Here is a 24,808-nt window from a genome sequence, read left to right on the forward strand (position 1 = left end):
TCCCCCTCTGACATACCCCATCTCCACCTGTTCCCTCGCACTGGCACCAGGTCACACTGAAGGCTGAGATCTCAGCAACAGAAACCCATTCAGGTGGCTGTGTTCAGAGTGTGGCACCAACATCCCAGCCAGTGCTCAGGATTCCCATGGCAGTAACTCCCAAATCAGTGATGGAAGCAGCCAGGTGGAAGCAATTCCCTCACCCCTGATCAGCAGCAGTGAACAGCAGCAGCCACACAATTATTACCTGTCTGGGAAAACTCCGGAGCAAGGGAGGTCAATACGTGGACCAGCAAACCAGTGTGGGAGATAAGCAAGTGGTCAGAGCAGATGTGTAGGATTTGCAACGAAGGGAAAACACCTCTACCTGCGAAGCAACAAGCATCTCACACAAAACCTGCTTCCAGACTGGGTTTAGTAACACCTTAGATGTCAAACAATTCACACTGCTGACACAGGCACTTTGACACTGACAACACACAAGACAAACCCTTATATTGCCCTTGTTCAGGACAGGGACTGACTCTGTGAGTATGCTGTTCTCCAGGGCTACTCAAACATATTCATCAGGCTTGATGCATGCAGTGAGCAAGTCCTGCCTAGACCGCACCACGTGAGCCAGATACCTCTCCCTCACTCCTGCCAGCAACCCCACACATCCCTCCAAAGGCCAAGCCTCCCCAGGGACCCAGGGCACTGTGCTACCCAGAAGGCAGCTGCAATGTGGCACCAGCCGGCTCTGGGGAGCCAAGCTCTGTCCTGCTCAGAGCAGACCCAGCCAGAGTTTAAACCCACTGGTTTACACGCTGCATGACAACTCAGACAGTCTTTACTCCCGGAGAAATTTGGTAGGCTTCGAAGAGAGTCAGACAAAAAGCCTGCAGCAGTGACTAATTAAATTTTGAAAAATACACATCCAAGCCACACACCTATCTCAAAATCGCTGCAATTGCAGGAGCATCCAGCACTAGCTTTAAACCAGCTACCTGGAGCACAGCTAATAACATACCCATGACAATAATGCTCAGCAAAGGCTAGTCAGCACAGATGTTTTATCCAGTTTCGGTGGCAGGTTTCGCTGCTGGTGGAGCACCGCTAATGCCTGCTGAGGTACATCCTCCCGCCCACAGCTACAGTTGCAGGGTTCGACCTTGTATCGCAATCTACATATCAGTACATGCATTCACACAAAGAGCTGGAAGCGTTGGAGGATTTTATTAGGAAGAGCCCAACTTCAAAGCCAGAGGTACAGTACAAATTTGTTACATTCTCTATTCATGGAGCTCATTCAGGAGCAAGAAGGGCAGCCTCGGGGGAAACCGGGTATTTGCATCTCCACCAAGATCCTTCTTTTCACTGATGTTAAGAGTACTCTGAAGTTTCTAAGGAAGGAGAAACCCAAAGAGGGCAGAGAGGAAACAGCTGCACAGTGGGGGAAAAAAATTGGAAAATTCCCAATCCATTCACCCTGAAAAGTCCTTACTGGACTGTTTGTACTCACTTCCCAGCAGCTGACAACAGGACTGCTTTTCACTGCTACCTTTTGACAGCCCTTCAGTAGTAGTCTGTGATTCCCAAGCAGCTGCAGACCACAGGTCAGTGCACTGGTTTTTGAGTACATGGCCCAAATTCAAGACAGGTGATGAAAAACCAACAGTCCAGCCTGAATACTGCCTATTTCAAAGCCTGTCACCAAGGAAAGGACAAATTTGTTTTTTCACCAGCAATTCTACACATCAAGATATTTTACTTAGAGATACTCAACCATGTTTTAAAAATAAAAGCAGATACTGGATACCAACAGCAAGAACTCCTTCTCAGCACATGGCCTTTATAAATACAGCCAGGAACTCTTCCAAGAAGTTCCGATTGCTATCACAAACTCCCTCCCAATATATGCAAATAGCATTTTAAAAAAAGACTAGTTCTATTAAATAATCCACATAGCTAAACCCCCTCATTTAACAGGTATCTGGTTCTACAGATTCTCCAACATCACAAATTAAGGATCTGCTCTGTCGTGCAAGCCAAAGAATACAACTTCAGCTTCCGGACCAAAAAAAAATTGCTGTCAACCATAGAGAAACTGATACATATAATCAAAAGCTGATTAGTGTTACAATATTTCTCCTAAGGCAGGGAACTTTGTTCAGCGATTTCCTCTTCTAATCTGAACCAACTACTAGGGGGCAGCTCAGGCAGAGGAGGACAGACTAGCAGAGAGTGAGCGGTGGCAGAATTCATTCTACCAGACTTGACAAAACCAAGCTCCAAGTTTCACTTAACAAAGGGAGAGAAAGTACCTGTAGTGTCCACGTAGGGTCCACCTTGCACAAGAATTTCCTGCACAGGACAGCAGTAAGAAGCTCATCTCCAATTTCTACGAGTGAAGCTCTCAGCTCTCGCTGCTGGCTGAGCTGACAGTCAGAAGAACTGCTAAGTGGAAAATGTCAGGATAAACACACCTTCACATTACTTCTTACTTGCAACCAGCCATCACTGCCAATAGTAGTTTTTCTAGTGATTGAGCTCAATTGCAGTCAAGTCATCATCAGCTCTTAAGCGAAGAAGCAGCAAGATTTCTTCCCGAACAAAGGTCTCTGCCATTCTTCATTATAGACCTAAATTTCCCTCCATCCCACACACATCATCCTAGTGTGTACTGTTTTAAGTTGCTGATGGAAAAGATGTGCTAACTCCCAAATCAAGGTGACTGGAAATTCTAAAATTAGAAACAGGTGTAAAACCAGACTGATCAGACCACCACCAAAGTACTGCAATACTGACCCACACAGATGATTAAGAAGTTATTTGTATTTTGAGGTCTCAGATTTGCAACATCTTATCTCAGCTCACTCTATCAGTTTAAGTATAAAACAACTTTAAGTAATAAGGGTTAGCAGGCATATTTCTTGCTACAAACATGTAAAAAAACAACACTTCTTTGGAAGACAACAGCAACAGTTTAATTGTCAGAGCAGAACACAGGAAGGATGTTATTTTGCTATTGCTCGGGACTCAATCAGATAGAGACATACAGGTTAAAATGAACTCTGTAAAGAAATTGAGCGTTTGTTAAACTTCTTCCAAATGCTGGAGTAGGGACTGGTCAATAACAGGTACAGTAAACACTCAGGCATGACCTGATCATGTTCCTTAGGCCCAGAAGATGGGTCTGAGCAGCAAAGCGGCAGTGAAAAGCAAAAGGAACTCAACTTTGCACAGGGCTAGATGATAGACATTTATCTCGATTGCTAAACATCCCAGTACTTCCTTCATGCCACTCTCCCACATAAACAACTGCTGTTACTGGTGTCAGACACTGTGTCAGCAGAGATGGTAAAGCAGCAGATTTGCAGTCTGTGATAACAAATGGCTACGCAAGGGCAAAAGAAGCTGGCTCTGCCCCATGGGTTTTATGGGTATACACACAACACGCATCGTTAAGGATGGAGGCTAGAACGCAGGTTCACTCTGGTCGGTACTGGTGATACTCGAACCCCAAGCTCCAGGCCAGAAGACAGGGCTCGTGCCTCCTGTCCAGGAGGAGAAGCTCCAGCCCCCTACCTTCTGTGGGAACCCTCCACGGAGTAACACACACTCCTTTTTCCCATGGCCTGCCCCAGCCAAGGCCTGCATCAGTCATCCCTCACTCAGGAAAGCTCCAAATCATCCCAGAAACTCCAACACATCCTCCTGCATCCCTCCCTAGACCCTTCCTCCTATTGGCAGCATATCCTTCCCAGGAACCCCCCCAAATACACCTCCCAGACACTCAATTGAATTCCCAGTGCCTCCTCTCCCTGACCCACCACACATCCCCAAACCTCCTGCATCTCATCACAAACTCAGCATGCAACCCCCAGTTCCTCTCGCCTCGCTGCAACCCTCCACAAGCCCCACTGTCCCCCCCACAAGCCCCTCCCAATACCACTAGGCCTCCCTCGCTCTACTGCTCCCCCAAAGCCCTCTCGGCCCCACACAAGGCCCCTGCTCCCCAGTGCCCCACACAAGGCCCTGATCCTAGTGCTTCCGCCCAGCCTCAATGCTCCCCCCCCAGCCCCTCACAGGGCCCTCGGCCCCACTGCTCCCCCCCCCAGCCCCTCACAGGGCCCTCGGCCCCACTGCTCCCCCCCCCCAGCCCCTCACAGGGCCCTCGGCCCCACTGCTCCCCCCCCCCAGCCCCTCACAGGGCCCTCGGCCCCACTGCTCCCCCCCCCCAGCCCCTCACAGGGCCCTCGGCCCCACTGCTCCCCCCCCCAGCCCCTCACAGGGCCCTCGGCCCCACTGCTCCCCCCTCAGCCCCTCACAGGGCCCTCGGCCCCACTGCTCCCCCCCCCAGCCCCTCACAGGGCCCTCGGCCCCACTGCTCCCCCCCCCAGCCCCTCACAGGGCCCTCGGCCCCACTGCTCCCCCCCCCAGCCCCTCACAGGGCCCTCGGCCCCACTGCTCCCCCCTCAGCCCCTCACAGGGCCCTCGGCCCCACTGCTCCCCCCCCCCCCCAGCCCCTCACAGGGCCCTCGGCCCCACTGCTCCCCCCTCAGCCCCTCACAGGGCCCTCGGCCCCACTGCTCCCCCCCCAGCCCCTCACAGGGCCCCCGCCCCTCTCCAGGCCGCAGCCCCGACCGCCTCACCAGTACTTGAGGATGGCGGTGACCTGGAGCGGGTTGGGCTGGTCGGGGTAGAGGCGGCGGCACTCGCCGTAGATACCGTGCAGCCCCGGCGGGAAGAGCGACGGGAAAGAGCCGGAGCCAGAGCCGGACCCCGAGCCTGAACCCGGCCCGCCAGCGGGGGGAGCCCCGCCAGGCCGCACGCCCTCCATGTCCCGGGGACGGCGCGGCGGAGGCGGCTGGTCCCAGCGCTGCACGGCCCGCTCCGCTCCCGGCCCGACGCGCGCCCGGCCCGGCCCGGCCCAAGCGGCGCGGCGCTGCGTTGCGGGAGGAGGGGGCGGGCCCCGCTGCCTTGGCGACGCTGAGTGACACGGAAGTTCCACCAATGGCGACGCGCGGCGAGGAGGCCGGCCACGCCTCTTCCCCCCCTCCACGCCACGCCGCGAGCGCGCCCTCTAGCGGCAGCGGCGGGGCCCCGCGTTAAGCGGGGCGAAGGGCGAGGGCGGGTCCCCGCGAGGAGCGGAGGGGAGCGCGGGGTGCAGGGGGTCCCGCGGGCGTGAGGGGGGGCCTGGGGGGGCAGGAGGGTACCGGCACCTGGGTGGGCCTGAGGGAAGAAGACGGGTCGCCGTGGGGCAGGGTGAGGGGCAGCAGGCGGGCAGGGGGCCCGGCTGGCGGGAGGCCAGGGGCCGAGGCCTGGTGGGCGCCTGCCCTGGCCCCGGCTCGGCCAGGGTGCTTACAGCGGGGCAGGGCCCGGCCCGGGGCAGCTCCCCGGCCGCAGACGCCCCCTGCCTCGGCGCTCCAGCCCATGCACCGTTACCTGAAGAAGTGGGACTGTGAATTGCAGCGGATCGGGAGCTGCTTCTGTCTGACGGGCTGTCTGCGCAGCAGGGCCCGGGCCAGCTGGGCGTGAGGCTGGGCACTCACCTCGGTGCTGTTCATAACCCCGTGGTTCTGTGGGACCATAGCTGTGCTCCAAGACATGGCCAGCTAATAGTCTTACAACCCTTGACTACTGCTCTTACAGCTCTTGCTCCTGCTATCTTTGTACCTTCTCCAGTCTTTGCTGTGCCTTTATGCACCTTCCCATATCTGTGGGTACCTCAGAGGCAGCTGTGAAGCCATGCAAGTAGGTGGAAGTTCAAGGGCTGTCTGGTCAAGGATCTTAGCTTGTGTACTAAGCACACTGAAGATCTGGATCATTTCTGAGTTGCAACTACATCTGTGGTCATGTGAAGCTTTGTATGCATGTGTGGGCCAGCATGTGCTCAACAGTACTACAGGTTTTTGCTAGAGCAGTGTCCTGCTTTTTAATCAGCAGAGAGGAAAAAATCTATAAAGTGCTGAAAGGACAGGGTAAGTACTCCTGCTTGTTGCATTTCTCATTTAAATAGCTGAGAGTTTATTCGAAAACCAATATTCACAATGTACCTTTTAGATCGCATATAGTCAAGAAGCTGACAAGCAGACAAATGACTCTCTACTGAGAAAGGAGGTGAGCAGTCAGTATTCTCATGAATCATTGCTTCCCACAACGAACAATATTTCACTCCTGCCATTATTGTGACATACTTTTTGTGACATCTGCCCAAGAAATCAGTTACAGTCCACTGAGAAGGTAAATATAACAGTCACATATGAAATGTTGTATTGGCTGAATACACACATAATGAGTCTCTCCTGACATTTACTGAGATGATACAATACAGGTCTTGAAATAATTGAAACCCATCCATCCTGTTATACAAAACCCCCCTTTTTTACACTAGGTGAATGGTGAAAAACATTAAAGATAAATACCTGAGATGAGACTACCTGCTTGGGCTAAAGGTAGAAACTGCAGAAGAGAAGTCCCAGTGTCTGCATGAAAGATGTAAGACAAGACAGGTGAGCTCTGAATCAGTCTTTGTGTATGCTTACTGGCACTGACGTTCATTTTAACTAATTTCAAAACCCAGTACTGTTGCTCAGTTTCAAGCAACCATATCATTTTAACATCTTTTTCAGTCATCGATCATCCAAAGCGCTTTTAGAACATGTAGCAAACGGAAAACAACACAGAGTGTGCTGTTTTATGTTAGAATGCCTACTATGTGCGTGTTCTTTGTACAGAAACTTCTTTTCTCTTTGCCACACCTCAAAAAACGCAGAGAAACAAGGCAATACTCAGACAGAACAGATGCGGCATGACTGGTGCTCTGTAGAGATGATCCCATGAAACGATGGGACAGTACAACACTTTCATTAGTGATAGATTCCCTCTGAAGAAGGTGTTGTGATCATCTCTTCTCTTTCCCTATCAGAAGAATTGGGGGTGGGGGGTGGAAGTCTATTAAACAGGAAACCAGCAAATCGAAATCTAGCGGGTTTTGGTGGAAGCGCACAGGCTCTGGAACACAACACCCACCACGGCACCGGGGTTTCACGCTGAAGAGGCCGTTTACAGGCCGGAGGTGCTCCCGCAGCCGGGCCTTTTCCGCACTACGCCTCCCGGCATGCCCCGCTCCCGGCGCGCCTTCCCGGCAAGCGCCGCGCGGGGCCCGCACTACACTTCCCAGCAGGCACTGCAGGCAGAGGAATACATCACCCATGCCGCTGCGCGCCGCCGTTCTGCGCATGCGCCGCCGAGGGCTGGGCTGTTGCTCCCTGACGGGTGGCTGCGGCGGGTCCTCGCCATGGAGTCCTACGACGTGATAGCGAACCAGCCCGTCGTGATAGACAACGTGAGTGCGGGCGGCCGCGCGTCCCTGGAGCTGGGAGGGCGGGAAGGGTTCGCGGGCCGCAATCCCTTTGTCATCGGGGACGGCCGCGCCCCGCCCGCCGCCCCCCCCCCCTCGCCGGCCGGGCCGCCGCCTCGGGCCCTCGTACAGCGCCGTACGCTGCGTCCTCGCGGGCAGCCGCTGGGGCGGGGCTGCCGCGGATCGGCGCGCCGCGATTGGCTGCGGTGTCTGCCTGTCATCCGCCGGAGGGCTGCTGCCCCTCGCTGGTGGGGAGCGGCCCCCGCCACCGCCGAGATGCCTGTTGGCTGGGAGGGGCGGGGCGACCCCATTGGCTGGGGCGGCTGTCAGTCAGTGGGGGCAACCCGCCGTTACCTGCCGGAGAGGGGCGCCTCCCGCCCCGGTCTCGCGGGGTGTACCTGTGCTGATTGGCGGCTAGATCTGTCCGTCAGGTGGGGCTGCGCCCCCGCCTCGCGGCCCCGCCTTGTCCCTCTTTGTGCCTGGGGGACAATGGGGGCTGCTGGGCCTGGCTTTGGCCAGACTCCCAGCATGCTCTGGGGCAGGCCTTGGCCAGGCTCCCGGCATGCTCCGAGGGGGTCTGCGCTTCTCAGCTGGACCATGCTGGAGATGGTTCCCTGAGGCCAACACCCCCGGTCACGGGCCCAGTGAAAGGGGGACAGTCACCCCCAGTACCAGCCACCTGTACCCGGCGCATCCAGCCCAGCAGTCACAGCGAGGGAGTGCCGGCACCCAAGGCATGGACTCCGGTGCCGAAGCCTGCAGGAGGCCGAGCTCCTGAAGGGAATGCTCCCAACGTGGGTTGCATCAGCGTAATTTGACAGTGGGGTGTGGTGTTGCAGATGGCAGCTCATAGCTGATAATGCTTCTCATTGGCTCCAAGCAGACCTTCAACCTGCGTGGGTAATGCCTCAGTCTGAGATGAGTGAGAGCGATTGCATGCCTTGGTGAGGTACTTCTGGATCCAGTTCTGATTAGGTCTGTCCATGCTGGCCTCCCGAGAGAGAGGACCATCCAGCAAGGGGTGGGGAGTATATCTTGGAGGGAACCTCCTTCAGTGTTGAGTCACAGATTCATGCTCCTCCCTTCTGACTTACATTGCCAGCAATTCAGATTTTGTTGTTTCGAAGGGTCAGTGTTGCACTGCCTTCTTTCTCCATAATCTTAATTTCTGCTGAATCTTTTTGCCATGTGACATACGGACGTGCTAGCCTAGCACTTTTCAATGTATTACTTTTTTTTTTTTCTTCTCCCATAAGCTGAATGATGGTCAGTCTTCTGAGACCAAGCCAATTATTCTTCTGACCTCTTCTTTGTTATTGATCCCAGTTTATTCTTTGCAGCCTGAGCTCTCTGATACAGTTTTGGTTTTGTTTCTTCCCCTGGAATCACAGCAGAGAGACTTAAGTTAGACATTGAAGGAAAATATCTAACGGATATTTGAATTGACTATGTGGAGAAAAACATGTTATCCTCTTTATTTGAGACGTTAAAGAATAAGTTACGTTGATTGTTCTTACAAATGACTGGAGTAGCACTGCCCCTGTTGTGGCATCACATGATCAGCTAACCATTAAAGTTATTTCCAGGCACTCTGAGGATGACTTTGTTGTGTTGTAGTCATGTAATAGCAGCCTATATCTAATTTCAGCATATCCTGTCATTATTTAGCATAATGATTACCATCGCTGCTTCAGACCTGAGGAAGGGCTCGTGTGCCAGCAACTGACTGTCTCTTTTCTCGTTTTATCAGCTGGCCTTCATAAAAGCTAATTCTTCTTCTTGCCTCTCTGATAAATTAGCCCCCCCCACCCCATCCCCTGCCTGAACAAGAAGCAGAATGAAGCAGTTGTTGTGACATCTGCCTTTAATGCTGGCAGCCGAAGAGCCTTGTCGGTGACACTGCATTTTTGGTACTCTTCTGAGTTCATGCAGGATGGGAAGTGGAGCTGCACAGAGCAGGTACTGCTGTTCCTGCTGCCTCATTCCTGCATTTCCTCAGAGCGCTGCAGACACCTTTTCAAGGCTGTATGCTATCCTGTCTTACTCTCATGTGTGCTTATGTATGGGATGGTGGGGAGGGGAAATGAGATACTGATCTAGTGAACAAGCCAGACATACCGCCCCTGTGCCCAGTCCCAGTATCTCCCTGCCCTGCTCTGGATTCTTGGAGCCTTCCAAAAGGGCATTAAAATATATTGCTAAAAACTCAACAAGGAGGGGTTTTTTCCTCTTACCAAACAGTATGCTCAGCTGCATGTTTTCTGTAAGGGGAATGTTGTAATACATGGTGAGAGGTTGGAGCTGTACCTCAGCACACCCTTAATACTCTTCATTGTCTAATAAGTAATTTTCAAGAGTTGTGTTCCCATCTTGCACTCCAGAAAGCTCTCCCTGAAATAAATGCTCTGGAAGCCCTGATGAACACAATGTACATGTAAATAGACAGAATGGTTCAGCTGTGGCCTAATCCATTGAATTGTCTCTGTTTACATAAAATAGGAGAAAATTTGGCTTTGTAGTCTTAAGTGATGGCATTTTAAACAGCTGAGCTGTCAGTAAGGACCGTTCTGTCTTTGGTTTGTTCTTGGTCTTATAAAATGTATATCTAATAAAATAGTTTTACAACAATACAAAATGTGCACTCCCCATAAAAAGTACTACATGGCAGATGGACTGTTGGTGATTTCCATTTAAATTTGAGTCCTAAATGCATCAAGATGAATGAATCAATAACCGACTAGCTGCAGAGCTAGCAGAAGAGGCATGTTCAGTTACTTCAAGGTACTCACAAGAATTTTCCATGACAATCTTCCTTGACCTTGACATTTGACATGGTTTTTCTTTCTTCTTTTATTCTTTTGCTCAGATTAAAGAAACAAACCAAATAAAACATCGTGAAAGCCCAGCCAGGATATTTACTGGTGGAAGGACGTTAACATCTAAATTTTTTTTAATAAGAGCTTGTTAGCAGAAGTGAGGATGCATGGTTTGTTCCTTATTTGAAACAAAGATGAAAAAACAGGTCTTTACTCTAAATCTTCTGAATCACCCAGAGTTATTTCAAAATTTAAACCTTTTCCTCTCATTGTATAGGAATCTCAGACTGGTCTGTAATAAATAGATTTACTCAGTGCACACATAACTTCAAAGAAGTAAAATGTTTTTAAGAATAATTGAATAGGTCAGAAAGTGCTGTCAGGTCTTTGTACTGCGGAGATAGCAAACAGCTGTGCTTGCTTTATTCCCAGGCACTTGGAAGCACAACTGTGTTGAAGTCCCATCCTACCAGCACATTCAAAACAGTCATTTGTCTTTGACTTCAGCTAGGAGTTCTGAACTACTGACACGTTCGGTTAACTTTGAACTTCAGTATGTAAATCTTAAAATGCATAACTTGCTGGGAATCTCACTAGGATACACTGGGTAATTTTTGGCCTGGCATAAGACAGTTTCGATCTCTGTGTTAAAATAAGAACATCATTGTTCTCCTGAAACCACTTGCCAGCAGCAGACTGTGCTAGAGGCAAGATCAGTCATTATCTTGAATAAAATATTAAATAAGCACAATATTCTGATGTAGTTTTATGTTACTGTGTTTGATTCAGCTCCTTTGCTACAAAGATGGTATTATTTCACAGGTACAGAGTTGTTTATAAGCTATAATAAGGAAAATCAACAATAGTTTAGTTTTATTCCTTCCTTGGCTTTGAAGTGAATAGCCAGAAGAGAGTCTGTCTAAAGGGAGGTCTTTTTAACACTTCACAGGCCACTTTGTCACACTGGTACCTGTTAGTGCAGACCTTGGGATGCAACTGGAGCCGAGTCCCTCTTGCCCAGAGGGAGTAGTCCTGCCCCAGTGCCAGCTCTGGTGTACTCCTTGAGCCAGCCCGGCTGCAGGTGTTTTGTCAGGAGACAAGGATTCAAGTAATCTACTTTCTATACATTTTATAACTAACTAGGTCTGGTTTGCAGGGTGTTCCTGATAATCATGTCTTACAGATGCATCCTGGCAAATCTGACTGGCAGTTTTAAGGCAGGAGTGCCCCAGCCCTCATGGCAGATCACACACGCTCTGTGCAAAGCCCAGCACCTTAGCTGAAACTGCTGATGAAAGTAGTTTGGGAATAAGGCACTAGACTCTGAACTGGAGAGGCTGGAGCCACCCCACATTCTTTTCTGCTGAGCCTGCTCTGGCTGGTAACCTCCGGCACTGGAACGGGGCAGGCAGCTGGGACGGCAGTACCAGAAACCACTGTAGCCAGAGCTTGTCTGTCTGGCAGAGTCTCGAGCAACTCATTTGGCCTCAGCCTCTGAGTGAAAGTGGTGATGCTGACCTACGCAGAGGTGGCAGGGAGGGAAAAGTGGTGGAGGAGTTGTGTCACTGCTCATTTTAAAATGCTCTGGGCAGCCAAAATGTCTTTTTGGCCTCAGAAACAGCAGTCCTGCTGCAGAGCTCTTGAGTGTGAACAGGCGCTTCACAGGTCACAGGTTTCGTTGCAAACTCACATGCTTTGCTCCCAGTATGGAGTAAAGCAGAACTGCACCTCTTTCTGCAGAAGAGCTTGCTCCCATGATAGTCTAGGATTACCAGTGAAACAGCTTATCTGGGGAGCTTCTATGAAAATCTGCTCCTTAGCAAAACTTGGGTGTTTCTGCAAGCTGCTCATTGTTTCAAGATGTCATTCCCTTATGCAGGGAGATGAAATGGAGGAGGGGAAGGAGTCAGCATGGATCCGAGTTGATGATGGGGTTCCCAGGATACTTCTGGATGATACCGACAGGAACAGGAGCTGCGGGGCCAGATGCCCAGCACTGACTCCCTGCCAGGGCCTCCCTGTGGCTGGTTCTACCCACTCTGTGTTTGCTGCTTGTGCTGTTTAGAATGTTGCAGAAGGCTTTTTGGATTTGTGCCTCTCTGACTGCCATACCTAATCTCTTCTTCCTTGTCCCTTCTAAACAAGCCCTATCCTGTCAGCCGCTCTTCCTGCCTCCAGCCTTTCCCCCTGCAGTCTGACTGGCACCTTTGTTCTTTCCAGACACCAGTCTGGGTTTGTTTCCAGTGTCTTTTCTGACCACATTTCTGTGACATGCCTCCTTAGCATTAGTTTATCCATCACCTGACGTTCTTTTCCCTAGTGTCTGCTCCAACCTGTTTCACACAGTCCTTGCCTACTCCTTTCTCTGACTTTACCCACCTTGCTCCATCCTTTCCAAATCTTCTTCTGAGAGGCCTACAGCTTTCATCCTCCCTCTTTTAGCAGTGGCCCCTGAAGCTGGCAGGGTTCACATGCTCTTGCTTGGCTTTCTGGAGTGCTTTCTTCAACCCAGAGGGTATTTGAGATTGATAGAAAACTGCAGAGCTTAGATTTAGCCTCCTGCACCCCTAGCAATAGCACAGGGTATAAAGATAACTGCCTGTATAGAGTGGCACTTGGGTGTGTACCCAGAGCAGCACAAGGACCCTCCGGGTGCCCCTCTGTGCTTGTGCCATGTGTGATGTGTTGCTGCCAGGGAGCGTGCCAGTTACTCCCCTCTAGTGACCAAGCTGGCCTGCTGGCACCTTCCCATCCCCAACCCTGCCTGGAGCATCGGTCCATGGGGAGCTTTATTCCTAGTAAAAAGGAGAGGATTCGGCACTGCCGATGTACTTTGCTACTCCTTTAAAACTTGCAAAGATGACTGAATGAATGATAAGCTCATTTATTTATCTGTTGCTTCCACAGGGCTCGGGTGTGATTAAAGCGGGTTTTGCAGGCGATCAAATACCGAAATACTGCTTTCCAAACTAGTAAGTATTCTGCTGGTCTTGGTAAGTCCTTAGTACTGTGTACCAGTTCTTTGATACATAAATGGGAAGAATCGTTCAGTTTTGTAATTGAAGAAATGAGTTATTCTTTTTTTGCCTGCTGCACAGAAGCATCAGGGAGAGGAGATCTCTGCTATTAAGTACTATGAGATTTTCTGGGGGGACGCATCATAAAAGATGACATCACTTTGTCACGCTTAACACCCAGCCAAAGCTGTAAGATGCTTTAGTCGTGAGGCATGAGGAAAAGGACCAGGAAAAAGACAAAGCTGGGAGGAGAGGTGTGAAGACCTCTATATTTCTTTGAAATGTGGCCTGATGTCTTGATTCCTGCTAAACTTCCTTGGAAGTTTTCTGAGAGTTTTACTGGAAAGGGGACTGCTGGATCAGGAACTCTGCACGGTCACTGGCTTTTATTTTCAGTGGGTTGGGTTTTTAATGAGTATATTTGTGTTCTGAGCAATGTGCTCTGTATGGTGAGGTGGGCATGGGACTGCAAGTGTCTAATCTGAGGTCAGGCAACACTATGTGGATCTATCTGCTCAGACCGTTGCTCAGTCTAGCCACATCCACCCCAGGCACTGTTGGAACAAAGAAGTCCTGAATCATCAGGGAAAGTATGGCCAGACTCAGCTGGCTTATATCCTGCCAATTCTGTCTACGATCTGTTCCCTTCACTGCTGATTCTGAGATTATCTTGGACCAAACCTGGAGCTGTCTGCACCTGGTAGTGCCCCCAGGCTCCCCTATTGCTTTAGAAAGTACTGGTTAGGACAGAGGGGAACACAAAGTAATTAATCCTTCTGTGTGGCTGAGTGCTCTCCTCTAGAAGCATTTATACTCTTGCCTCTGTTCTAGTGTGGGGAGACCAAAGCATGTTCGTGTTATGGCTGGTGCTTTAGAAGGGGACATTTTCATAGGTCCAAAGGCAGAGGTAAGAAAACCTATATACTGCGTTTCTCCATATATCTCTGCATGCTGCTGTAAGGAGGGGTTGTAGCGCTTGTGCTTAAAAGGGCTGTGGCTCCTTAGTATCTGCATACAGATCTGAAGAGCAGAATGGATTGTCACTCCTAACTTACTGCAGACCATTTTCCCCAAGTCCTCCTATATCTTCTTTTTTTTTCTAGGCTACTTCTAGGTCTGTATGGTTACATCCCCATCTCTTTGACTGGGAACTTTAGAAACGGACCCTGCTTGGTTGCCTTTTATCTCCCTGGTGTGGGCAAGAACCTGGCTTTCCACAGTCCTGCTTTTGTCAGCATGCGTCCTATGGTCTCACATTTCTTGTGAGCCCTCTGAACTACATTGCCCAATACCACCCCGTTATGCTTTATATCATGACTGAGCTGGTAGAACAAAGTACCATTTTGATAGGTGTCTGTATGTTGGCTTGAAAAGCATTAGGATGGAATGTGCTCTGCAAACGCCAGACTTTCCTACTTGGTATAAAAAGGCCTTGTTTCATCTTGTGAATAGATGTTTGTGATTAATGTTCGGGGTTTGCCCTATATGTTAGAGATAAGTTGTCTTTTAGTGGAATCCAAAGTAAGTGAGTTTGACATTAAATCATAGTGTTCGGAAATGTGATTGATTGAGTCTCTGACAGGTATGCTTTGTTGCCCTTTCTATTTGCTCAGGAGCACAGAGGTCTCCTCACGATCCGATACCCAATGGAGCATGGCATAGTGAAGGACTGGAATGACATGGAGCGCATTTGGCAGTATGTGTATTCAAAAGACCAGCTTCAGACATTCTCGGAGGAGGTGAGATACTGCATTACGGAATGGCACAGGTGTCATTCAGTGTGTGTATTAACACTGGGAGCCTGGGAACTCCAGGAAAGATTTGGGACTTTTCCTTTGCTTTTCCTTCTAAATCTGTCTGTTGTTAAATTAGGATCTTTCACATCCCAGGAGATAACTGCACAAGAAGTGTCTAAGCAGAATTCTTCCCCAGATCTGATGTTCTGGCCTGATTAAAAATCTGACTTTCAGCATTTGTTATTCACACTGTCTTAATGATTCTGCTCTAGGCCAAGTGCTGCTAACTTTTCCTGTTCTGCTTGGGCAACAGGCATATCCACTCAGCAGTCCCATGATTTGAACTGAGGAAGGAGAAAACCACAATTCCATGGTCTGGAAAGAGCTGACCAAAAATTATTAAATGACTGAGAGCAATAAGTTATATAAGTGGAGCAGGAATATTTCTGCCCGCTCATGCCAAAACTGTAGGCCTTCACCCTTTCTTAGGGTCTGTGTATTTTGGCTAATCTGGCTGACTTTTGGTGGAGAGTCATCTTGTTCATCCTTCATGGGGTAGGGTTGCTCACATAGTAGATTTCCTAACACTTAATAACTAGACCAGAACCTTCCTGGTTTTCCAACTTAATACAGGTTATTCACAGTCTAATACAGCTCAGTAGCTGAAATTACTCCCTCCTACGTGTCCTCTTGCACCAGTGGTTCCTAAACTGAAAAAATAAACAGAAAATTTCACGAACGCATGTCTAGCTGCCTCCTGGTTATTGCAGCACAGCTTCTTCTTTTCTTTACCAGCATCCTGTGCTGCTGACAGAAGCACCCCTAAACCCACGCAAGAACAGAGAGCGTGCTGCTGAGGTGTTTTTTGAGACCTTCAATGTGCCAGCACTATTCATCTCCATGCAAGCTGTGCTTAGCCTGTAAGTGCCATTCATCTTTGATCTGTGCTTGTGAAATGCTGCCGTGAAAACCATTTTTCACAAACCAAAAAAACCCTGTGGAAGACCACACTGGTGTCAGACTTACCCCCTTTTCAAGCAAGAACTGAAACTCAATTTTAATTTTTGTAATAAAGAGTTTATGGGAATTTGCTGAACTATGATGAGAGCTAGGGTTTTTTGGGTTTTTTTAGCCCCTGCTCATGTGAAATCTCTGCTCCCTGAGTTGACGCTGGATGTGCTGCATGCTTGTGGTCACTTTGAATTGCCTGTTCTGACTTGATTGTTTGCCCCTTTGCTAGCTACGCAACTGGGAGGACTACAGGAGTGGTGCTGGACTCCGGGGATGGTGTTACCCATGCGGTTCCCATCTATGAAGGCTTTGCCATGCCTCACTCCATCATGCGGATTGACGTTGCTGGCCGTGATGTTTCACGCTTCCTGCGCCTCTATCTCCGAAAGGAAGGCTATGACTTCCACACAACCTCTGAGTTTGAGATTGTCAAGACCATCAAGGAGGTGATTTATTGTCTGTTTCTGTGTTTGTCCAAGAAGAGATTTCTGCCCAAGGGAGGTTGTGGCTTTTGAAATCTAGTAGGAAGTGCTGGCCCACCTAGCTCCACACCTCATTCCTTTATCTACCCGAGGGATGTTGGGGCCATTAAGATAATGAAAGGACTGGAGCATCTCTCATAGGAGGAAAGGCTGAGAGAGCTGGGACTGTTGAGCTGCGAGAAGAAGTTTGGGAAGGATTTCATCAATGTGTAGAAATTTCTGAAGGGAGGGTGCAAAGAAAACAGAGCAAGGCTCATTTCCAGTGACAGGATAAGATGCACAAACAGAGGTTCTGTCTGAACATAACTTTTCTGCTGTGAGGGCAACCAAGCACTGGCACAAGTTGTCCAGAGAGTTGTGGAGTCTCCATCTTTGGTGATACTTAAAAGCCATCTGGACATGGTCCTGAGCAACCTGCTGTAGGTGACATTGCTTGAATAAGGGGGTGGACAAGATGACCTCCAGGGGTCCCTTGCAACCTCAGTCATCCTGTATTCTGGGAGACATATAGTCAGGGTTGCGTCTAATCCCTATTGAGAGGCTGTTAACGTGGAGATGAAGACAGGCTGGTGGTTCAGAATCTGTTTTGTTTATCTGTGCTGCAGTTTCTCAAGAGTCTCATACCTTTCACTAGTGTTTGTTTACCCTTCAGGGTAAGGGTCTCTGAAGTCTGTGGCAGGTAGGGAACACAAGTGGGATATTGCAAGTTGCTCCCCCTTACCCTTGTGAAAGAATTCACTCACAGCATTCACGTTTACAAAAGGTTCCCCTCTTCGTAGAGTCTGCAGTGTTTAATGACCTTAGAGGTATGCACCAGTTGGGAAAGGCGTGATTAAGGTCACTCGCAAAGCAGTTACCTTGGCTTCTGTTGTGGGCCAAGGGAGGAGGACAGAGGTGGGACGGAGGGTAGCTCGGAGCTGGTGACTGCTCACAGCATGATGCACACATGGATGAGTTGCGATCTTGATTTCAGCAAGGCTGTGTGACACTTGCGGTTGCCTGCACATCTGTACCTTCAGTACATGGTGTCAGTTCTCAGGGCAGTGCTGGCTGTGGTTGCTGTGGCTGATGCCTGGCAGTTGCTGCCATGCTGCGGGCCCCATCACAAGCTGTGGTTGCCACAGGTAGCACTGGGCTGAGTCAGCAGCCCGTGCTAGGGCTTCAGAGTGTTAAGCTATTCTTGAGCCTGTGACCTACCGGCAAAGAACCATAGTGGAAATCATGCGCTTGCTCTGCATGGCTGTAGGTCAGCATGGCTGGGCTGAGGGAGCAGGGCTTGTACTTCATGTCGCGGTACAGCTGAATGGCTTCTACCTGTTACCCAGAGCAGGAGACTTCACAGGACTGTAGGTTTTAGCTACTCTGTTCTACAAGTACTGATTGCTGAATGACAGAAAAAGCTGATTTGTAAAAATACTGCAGCACCTGTAGACCAGAAGATCTAGCGATCGGAGGCTTGCTGGAGAACTCTGTTTCAGAAGCAGCCTGTTCTGTACCAAGCGTCAGTTGCAGTGCAATTGCAGTGGCCTTACAGAACGGAAAAGAGTCTTGTATGCCTCATAAATGGCCAAGGCTCCCTTTGCATTTTGGGTGGTGAAACTATTAAAAGATGTTGTGCTGACTATTAAACACAACACCTTGCACCAGTACAGTCTCTTCTCTGGACTATACACTTAGGGAACAAAGAGCAGGGGAAAGTGAGCCAAGTCCTACTTTGCATACTGACTGTCCTCACCAGTGAGATTGCTGAAGAAGGGAGGAAAGAACCTGATGTTTGCTCTCCGACCTATACCTTTTGCTTTAAGATTAATTTTAGCTGCAGAAAGTGTTGCAGATTTCTAGGATATATGTGCTTGGAATAGCAGTGAGGTTTCTGTGATGTTGGTGCCATTTGTCACTTGATTTGCAAATCTGAGGGGTTGAGTGTGGCTTCTTAACGTTTGCAGCTTTCTTGCCTCTGGAAAAGTTTGGATTAGCAGCCTGAAGGCACTGTGGCAAGCACAAAGCTGAGATCCTGTACGTGGGAGTTTCTCAGTCGCAAAAGCTGCTTATGATCTATTGGAGTCTGTCTGAATTGAGTTGGGCTTTGGTTTTTTTTAAGAGGAAAAAAACTGGGGAAGAAATTTGGAGATGTTGAAAAGTCTAGAGGAGAAATTGCCTTAAAAGGGGAACCCTTAATACCTACTTCAGTGGGATCATTGTTCTCTGTGTTTTGGTTTACTGTGAGGATGGTCAAATACCCTCAGGTTGCCCAGAGAGGTTTGTAGATTCTCCATCTGTGGAGATACTCCAGACATGGCTGGGCATGGTGTTGGGCAGCCTGCTCTAGCTGACCCTGCCTGAGCAGGGGGTTGGACTAGAGGATCTCAAGAGGCCCCTTCAAACCTGAATGTTTCTGTGATTCTGTTTAGATAACTTTTTTTTAATCCTCAAATTATGACCATTTGGAATAACAAAGCTTACTGTGGAATCAAAAATATGGGGTGCTGGAGCAGTTTGAAGAGTCAGAGTATTTTGTTGCCTGTAAGTTTAAATGTAGGTGGGCAATAGGAAATGAGCAGCTTAATCGTATTAAGAAATTTTTGCTGTTAGCTATTAGCTGTTGTTTACCCTGTTGAAATGCAATGGTGGACTTTCTTTGCACTCCTAATCCATTGTGAGTTACCTGAACCCACCTGTATACAGGGTTAATGTCACAAAAGGTGTTTCAGGTGCTTGTTTTACTTTGCCCTAGGTAGTTGGGAAGTGCTCGCAGGATAGTTACCCCATCTGTGCTAGAGGGAGGTAACTTCTAAGCAGTGAGAAAGAGCTGGAAGCAAGAGGTGAGCAGCAGCTAGAGGGGGTGTAAGCATCCGTGATGTCTCTAATCATCACACGGAGCTGTAGCATGAATAGGTATTTTACCTGATGCAAACCCAAAAGGTTTTTTCTCCAGCAAAAAGTACTGTTGAAATTGGTCTCCCCAAAGGGATACATGGATTTTGATTGTTGGTAAGAAAAGTATTTTATTGGAGGCAATTTAATGTTTACCCTTTTCATCTTCTTCTCCCTGACTGTTTCCTCTGCAGCGTGCCTGCTACCTGTCAATAAACCCCCAGAAGGATGAGACTCTGGAGACCGAGAAGGCTCAGTACTACCTGCCAGATGGAAGCACTATTGAGGTTTGTAAGGACCACCCTCAGAGGATGCCTGAAGTGAAGCACAGGGTTTCTTTCCAGAATAGCTTTCCGTCTAAAGACGGGAAATGTAATGTGGTGGTAGGTGAGAGGGAATAACTTTAAAAGAGCAGAACTCATTCCAGGCTGTTGACTGGGCACTAGAATTTTTAGGGGAAGAAAAGATTGTTAGGAACCTCACAACTACTACTAGAATCCTGGGTAAGGATGCAGCATGACCATGGGGGCTCTGAGCTGTTTGAGTGCAGGCTCTGATCTAGCAAATCTTTATGGAGATCAGGTACGAGTGTGGGTAGTTATCAGCTCACTAAATTCAGCAGTGGTTTTGTATGTGGCTTTTGTCCTGCCTAGAGGGGCCGAAACAATTGCTTTGAAGAGTGAGTTTGGACTGCTCCTCAAAGACTGAGCCCCTTATGGAATGCTTGAAGGAAGGGAAATACAGGTCTTGGTTCCAGCGCCAGGGATGGATCTGCTGCTCCCTTTTCTGCCTGCTGTATGGGGCTGAGCAAGCTTCAATCTCTTTAATCTGCAAAGGGAAATAGAGCCTTTTCCAGCAGCAGTATGCCAGACTGGCATTCACTTGGGAGCTGGTGATGCAGCGTGAATGTCCAGGAAACTTTGTTACTCTGAAAGTTTCACCTAAGAAAGGCCCAAACTGCAGGCAGTGAACAGAGCCACACTTAGCTCCCTTCCCCTCTGTACTAACTTCTTCCCTTGCAGATTGGCCCTGCCCGTTTTCGAGCCCCGGAGCTGCTGTTCCGGCCAGACCTGATAGGGGAGGAATGTGAAGGACTCCACGAGGTGCTTGTTTTTGCCATTCAAAAATCAGACATGGACCTGAGGCGAACGCTGTTCTCCAACATCGTGCTGTCTGGAGGCTCCACGCTTTTCAAAGGTTCATGCCTCTCCTCTTTTGGTGGGCTGTGACATACATGGTGTCTTGCTTCCTTCTTGTGTGGAAACCGGAAAGATAACCTAGATCGCGCTCAAACTTGTCCTGTGGGGTGAGGGCTGTGGGAACTCTGCTCTCTCAGGGCGGGTTACTGTCTCATTTTCTGTGTCCTGGTCATACCCTTCTAGATACGCAAGACGCCTGGGCCCTTGTACATCACTTTCTGGGCTTGAAGGGCTTTGATGTTTTCCTCCTATCACTCTGTCTGTGTCAGGACTGAATCGCTGCATTCATTCCTGCTGCTGTAGTTCAGGGTGGTACTAAAAGGCTCTTGCACACCAGAGACCTCAGGTGATGCGAGTCCAGCAGCTGTGGTACTGCATGAAGCATCAGCTATGTATATGCAAAAAGCTTTCTACCCATCCCCTCAGGGCTCTGTTGGTCCCCATCAGCTTAAAGACATCCTCTGCCAGAACCTGTCACCCTGTTACCCACAGGTGGAGATCTCCAGATAGATCCTTGTCTTCCTGTTCAAACCCAGCTCCCCTGTACAAATGGGCTGGGCACAGGAGGAATGCCCAGGGAAGGAAGTGGTCCTAGCTGGAAATCTTGTTTGCTCGTCTCAAGTTGCTGCTGGAGGGATAGAGCCTGTTGTGCCAGTGTCTGAGGTCTCCGAGTGAGACAAAATCGCGTTGCCTCGCTGACTGTGTTCTGTGTCTGTCCAAACTGGTCTCTCTGTGAGATCTGGAGTGGGATATTTGAATAGGATTGCATGGGACATGTCCACATAGTTAGTAGATGGAACTTGGGATTTTGCTGAGGGCTCACACTACACATTTTCTGTCTTGTGTAGGCTTTGGTGACAGGCTGTTGAGTGAAGTGAAGAAACTAGCTCCGAAGGACGTCAAAATAAGGGTAGGAGCAATCTCTTCTGTGTTTATCATGTACTACGTGTGTTGTTCTGTGGCCTTTAAAGAACCATGCTGAGAGTGCAGCTGCCATTTGCTTCAAACCAGAAATTACTTACCTGAGACAGCCCAGCAGTATTTGCTGTTGTGATGAAAACCTGTTTGGTTTCATCACTGAGAAGGTGCCTCCTCTGACACTTGACCCCTGTCCAGGACCCTGGACCACAGCGGCTGTTTTGGCAGAGGCTGTTGGGTGCCTTTTTGGTAGGAGAGATCACACCCGTGTTTGCTGCTGTTAGCTGTAGTGAAATGGGAGCAGCGTGCCAGGAGGAGCAGAGTGGAGCTTGGGAAGGTACTGACTGATTCTGTCTTTCTCCCAGATATCGGCTCCTCAGGAGAGATTGTATTCCACATGGATTGGGTACGTACTGCACACTGACACGTCTCGCTGTGGGATGAGGGCCGGGGAGTCACAGCCTGTTAGCCCTCACACTGTTGTCCCTTCTGGTCCGGCGCATCAGGAGGGTTTCGCTGTTCAGCTGCTTGATGCTCAGCATGTTACTGGAGCAGGAATCAGAGGGTCGTTTGGGAGGGGGCGGCTGGCGCCAGGCTCTGTAATGCCAGCACCTTCCAGGCTAACAGGAGAGGAAGTGACTGTCTAGAGTGTTTCTGTTGTGGATAACTGGGAGCCTCAGCACCTTTCTGACCTGGGGAAGTGTCTAGCAACAGAAACAGCTCTCCCCTGCAGGGATATAATGAGAGTGCCCCCGGATTTTCCTTTAACCCATAACGTGCCTGTCTCTCCCCAGTGGCTCTATCCTGGCCTCACTGGACACCTTTAAGAAAATGTGGGTTTCGAAAAAGGAATATGAAGAAGACGGAGCTCGTGCCATCCACCGAAAGACCTTCTAGCCCTGGGACCTGTCCTCAGTCTCCTTGAAGACTCACTTCAGTTCTAAACTCGCTTTTCTGAGTCCGAGTGTCTGAGAGCTGCCTGTGTGTGTGTGTGTGTGCGCCAGCATGCCCCGATGTCACTGAGCAAAGACAACAGCAGCAGGAGGGTTGTATTAGTACTACTAACTTCTTATTTTTTTATTTTATTTTTGTTGTGGTTTTTTTTTAATGGAAAGGAGAACATACCAATCTGAATTTCTCCAAAATGGCTCATTCCTTTTTCATTTCAGTCCCTTAATTTCTGTATCGCAATCACGTTTGTCACTGTAAAACAAACAAGCAAGCAAAAACAAAGGGAACAGCTTATAGAAACTGCCTAGCAAGCCAGAAGGGAACCAACCACTGCAGACTGCTCGTGCAGGCTTTCGTCAGCCCAGCTGCGATGCCTGGATCATCTGGAAACATAGCTGAGGCCCCATAGCTACTTTCTTCCTCAGCAGTGTCTTCACCATCAGTAGGTTTTGGAAGTTGTTTTTAATACATTTTTTATTAAGAGAAAGCACATTCTCAACAGTTAAGCCCATTTGCCCCCACTGGTTTTGGTGTGTGAGTGTGCGTATGTGTGCGTAACTTCTTAGCCTGATGTGTGGGTCTGCACCACAGCTGGAGAAGTTGGTGATAGGACTTAGTTTGTATTGCATGGAGTAGAACAAAGCAAATCTAATCAGCTGTCGTTGTACTAGACGGTTACTCTCTCGTACCTTGTTTTAAATACCTTTTCTCCTCTGGAAGCAAGTGCCCTGGAATGGGGGTGAAGGCACTTGTGTGTTCCCCTTCAACCTGCCAAGATTTACAGTGCTGAGTTCTCATGTTCTTTCTCTGTAAAGAGTCCAGGCTGTTTCCCTCCTTCCTGCCACGTCAGGGCAAAGGGAGCATGTGTTTGCAGCCAGGCATAACTCTTGTGTACTTTATCCATTCTGGGGCAAAATAATAATTGGAAAGGTGCATTGTAATGTAAGAATTGTTTTATTTATTGAAATGTCTGAAGATATCTCAAATACTGACCACAGCACCTGGGAATTACGCTTTGGGTCTTCTTTGAATGCCAGCTGTCTATTGTTTGATGTTGACACTGCATACAGCACACACGCTTAGCCGAATGGCCAGCCAGCCCTGCGACACCACCCAGTAACTGCTCTTTAGGGAGTATGGCTGTTCTCGATGAATATGCTAAATGAGAGGACGATAAACTACCAGGACGTTGGTGTGAGCAGCAGGTTTGCGAGCAGGAAGCTGTTGCAATGGCTGTGTTCTACTGTACAGCATATGCCTTTCCGCTCCCCTGGCGGCTCCTTTGCCATGGCGTAAAGCTCTTGCCTCGTAAAAGCTCTACTGCTTTTACAGCCACGGGCAGGCCTACAGACCTGCTTGTGTTGGGGCATGCCACCGTTTCCCCTTGAAGTTTTTCTTACGCATTATTTGGTGCTCTCTTGGGTTTTTTTCCCCTTGTTAATTTTCTGCCGTACCTGGCAGTAGCAGTGGAGCTGGAGTTGCTCGGTGGCAGTTCCTCCGTTCCCCTCCCCCTGTTCGTTGCCATGCATCACCGCGGGGTCACTCTCAAGCGCAGAGGTGGGGTGAGAGCTGGAGGGCTGCTGCATTGCCCCAGCCGAGATGAATGTAAGCAGCGTGTTGTACCTGTGGGAACCATGATCTCAGGGCTCACCACTGGGCTTGGAGAGGCTGTAGGCAGGTGTGGTAGCGGTTTCTTCCCAGCTGAGGCCACGTGGTTCTTCACCTACCCCACTCAGAGCAGACTGTTTTTGAAGCAAGAACCTGTCAGGTAGAGAAGAGCCAACAATGCTCAGCCTTCTGCTGGAAAATCGGTTGCATTCTTGCTGGTGTGCTGCAGTATGCAGAGGGGAAGCAGCAAAACCCCTCAGTTCAGTTACCACATGCCCCAGGCAGTGCCAGTGCTCCTCCCTCCCCCCGCAGCCCCTCTGCTGGCCTTGCAGAAGCAGCAGTGCTCCATTTTGTAACCTGCAGTGACCGGACAGAAAGGTGCCGTCACCAATCTAGCATTTGTTTGATCTGCCTGACTGTTCCCTTGCACACTGTCCAAACCATGTTGCCTGGTGGTGCCCAGCATACTTAAATAAAGTCATTCATATACAACCCTCAAGTCTCCTGGCCTCATCTTCCCATATTTGCAATTTTAAGGAGGTAACTTGTGTTCTTCTCTTGCCTGCGCAGAATCGTTGCTGGCCAGTCTGCAAGGAGACACCATCTGTGGTCTAGGATTGCATTCCTGGGCTGCAGCCGTGGTCTGCACCGGTGGTGTCCAAAGCTACTCTCAGCAACTGTTACCTCCCTTTGTCGCTGCAGACAGGTGGAGGGCAGCCCTGGCTGAGCAAGGGTGATGGGAGCAACGCCACTGTCGTCATGAGACAAGCTGGTGCCCGCCCAGGTGCTGACGGAGAACTAACACAGCAAGCTTTGCTGCCAAGGTGGGCAGGGAGGCAAGGGAAGGTGGC

General features: G+C 49.5%; 2 protein-coding genes across 5 annotated transcripts in view; one reads left to right on the top strand and one right to left on the bottom strand.

Moving 5' to 3' along the window:
- Positions 1 to 4,898, bottom strand: part of SUFU (SUFU negative regulator of hedgehog signaling) — a 95,580-nt gene extending 90,682 nt beyond the window's left edge. Inside the window, exon 1 of one of the 3 annotated variants that reach the window (XM_056351449.1) lies at positions 4,635 to 4,898. In XM_056351449.1, coding sequence (XP_056207424.1) covers positions 4,635 to 4,822 — 188 coding nt within the window. In that variant the 5' untranslated portion in view covers positions 4,823 to 4,898. Of the gene's footprint in view, positions 1 to 2,303; positions 2,387 to 4,634 lie in introns of those variants that run through there. The other 2 variants (XM_056351450.1, XM_056351451.1) reach the window with 2 other exon arrangements.
- Positions 4,899 to 7,181: 2,283 nt separating this feature from the next.
- On the top strand, positions 7,182 to 24,449 carry ACTR1A (actin related protein 1A). Of its 2 annotated transcripts, XM_056351452.1 has the most exons (11): positions 7,182 to 7,330; positions 13,069 to 13,133; positions 14,010 to 14,085; positions 14,792 to 14,917; positions 15,710 to 15,834; positions 16,155 to 16,371; positions 19,476 to 19,568; positions 20,304 to 20,478; positions 21,329 to 21,390; positions 21,764 to 21,804; positions 22,193 to 24,449. In XM_056351452.1, exons 1-11 carry the CDS (start codon positions 7,283 to 7,285, stop codon positions 22,293 to 22,295), a joined length of 1,131 nt encoding a protein of 376 aa, XP_056207427.1. In that variant the 5' UTR covers positions 7,182 to 7,282; the 3' UTR covers positions 22,296 to 24,449. The 2 variants fall into 2 exon arrangements, with proteins under 2 accessions (XP_056207427.1, XP_056207428.1); XM_056351453.1 differs by lacking the exon at positions 14,010 to 14,085 and having other exon boundaries at positions 7,276 to 7,330.
- The last annotated feature ends 359 nt before the right edge of the window (positions 24,450 to 24,808 follow it).

Source organism: Falco biarmicus, chromosome 9 (assembly GCF_023638135.1).
Source record: "Falco biarmicus isolate bFalBia1 chromosome 9, bFalBia1.pri, whole genome shotgun sequence".
NCBI lineage: Eukaryota > Metazoa > Chordata > Aves > Falconiformes > Falconidae > Falco > Falco biarmicus.

Excerpts from the sequence above, each read along its gene's own strand:
- ACTR1A (XM_056351452.1), top strand. The coding sequence starts at position 7,283 with ATGGAGTCCTACGACGTGATAGCGAACCAGCCCGTCGTGATAGACAAC. Across the intron at positions 15,835-16,154 it reads ATGCAAGCTGTGCTTAGCCT|CTACGCAACTGGGAGGACTA; the intron begins GTAAGTGCCATT and ends CCCCTTTGCTAG. Across the intron at positions 21,391-21,763 it reads CGAAGGACGTCAAAATAAGG|ATATCGGCTCCTCAGGAGAG; the intron begins GTAGGAGCAATC and ends TCTTTCTCCCAG.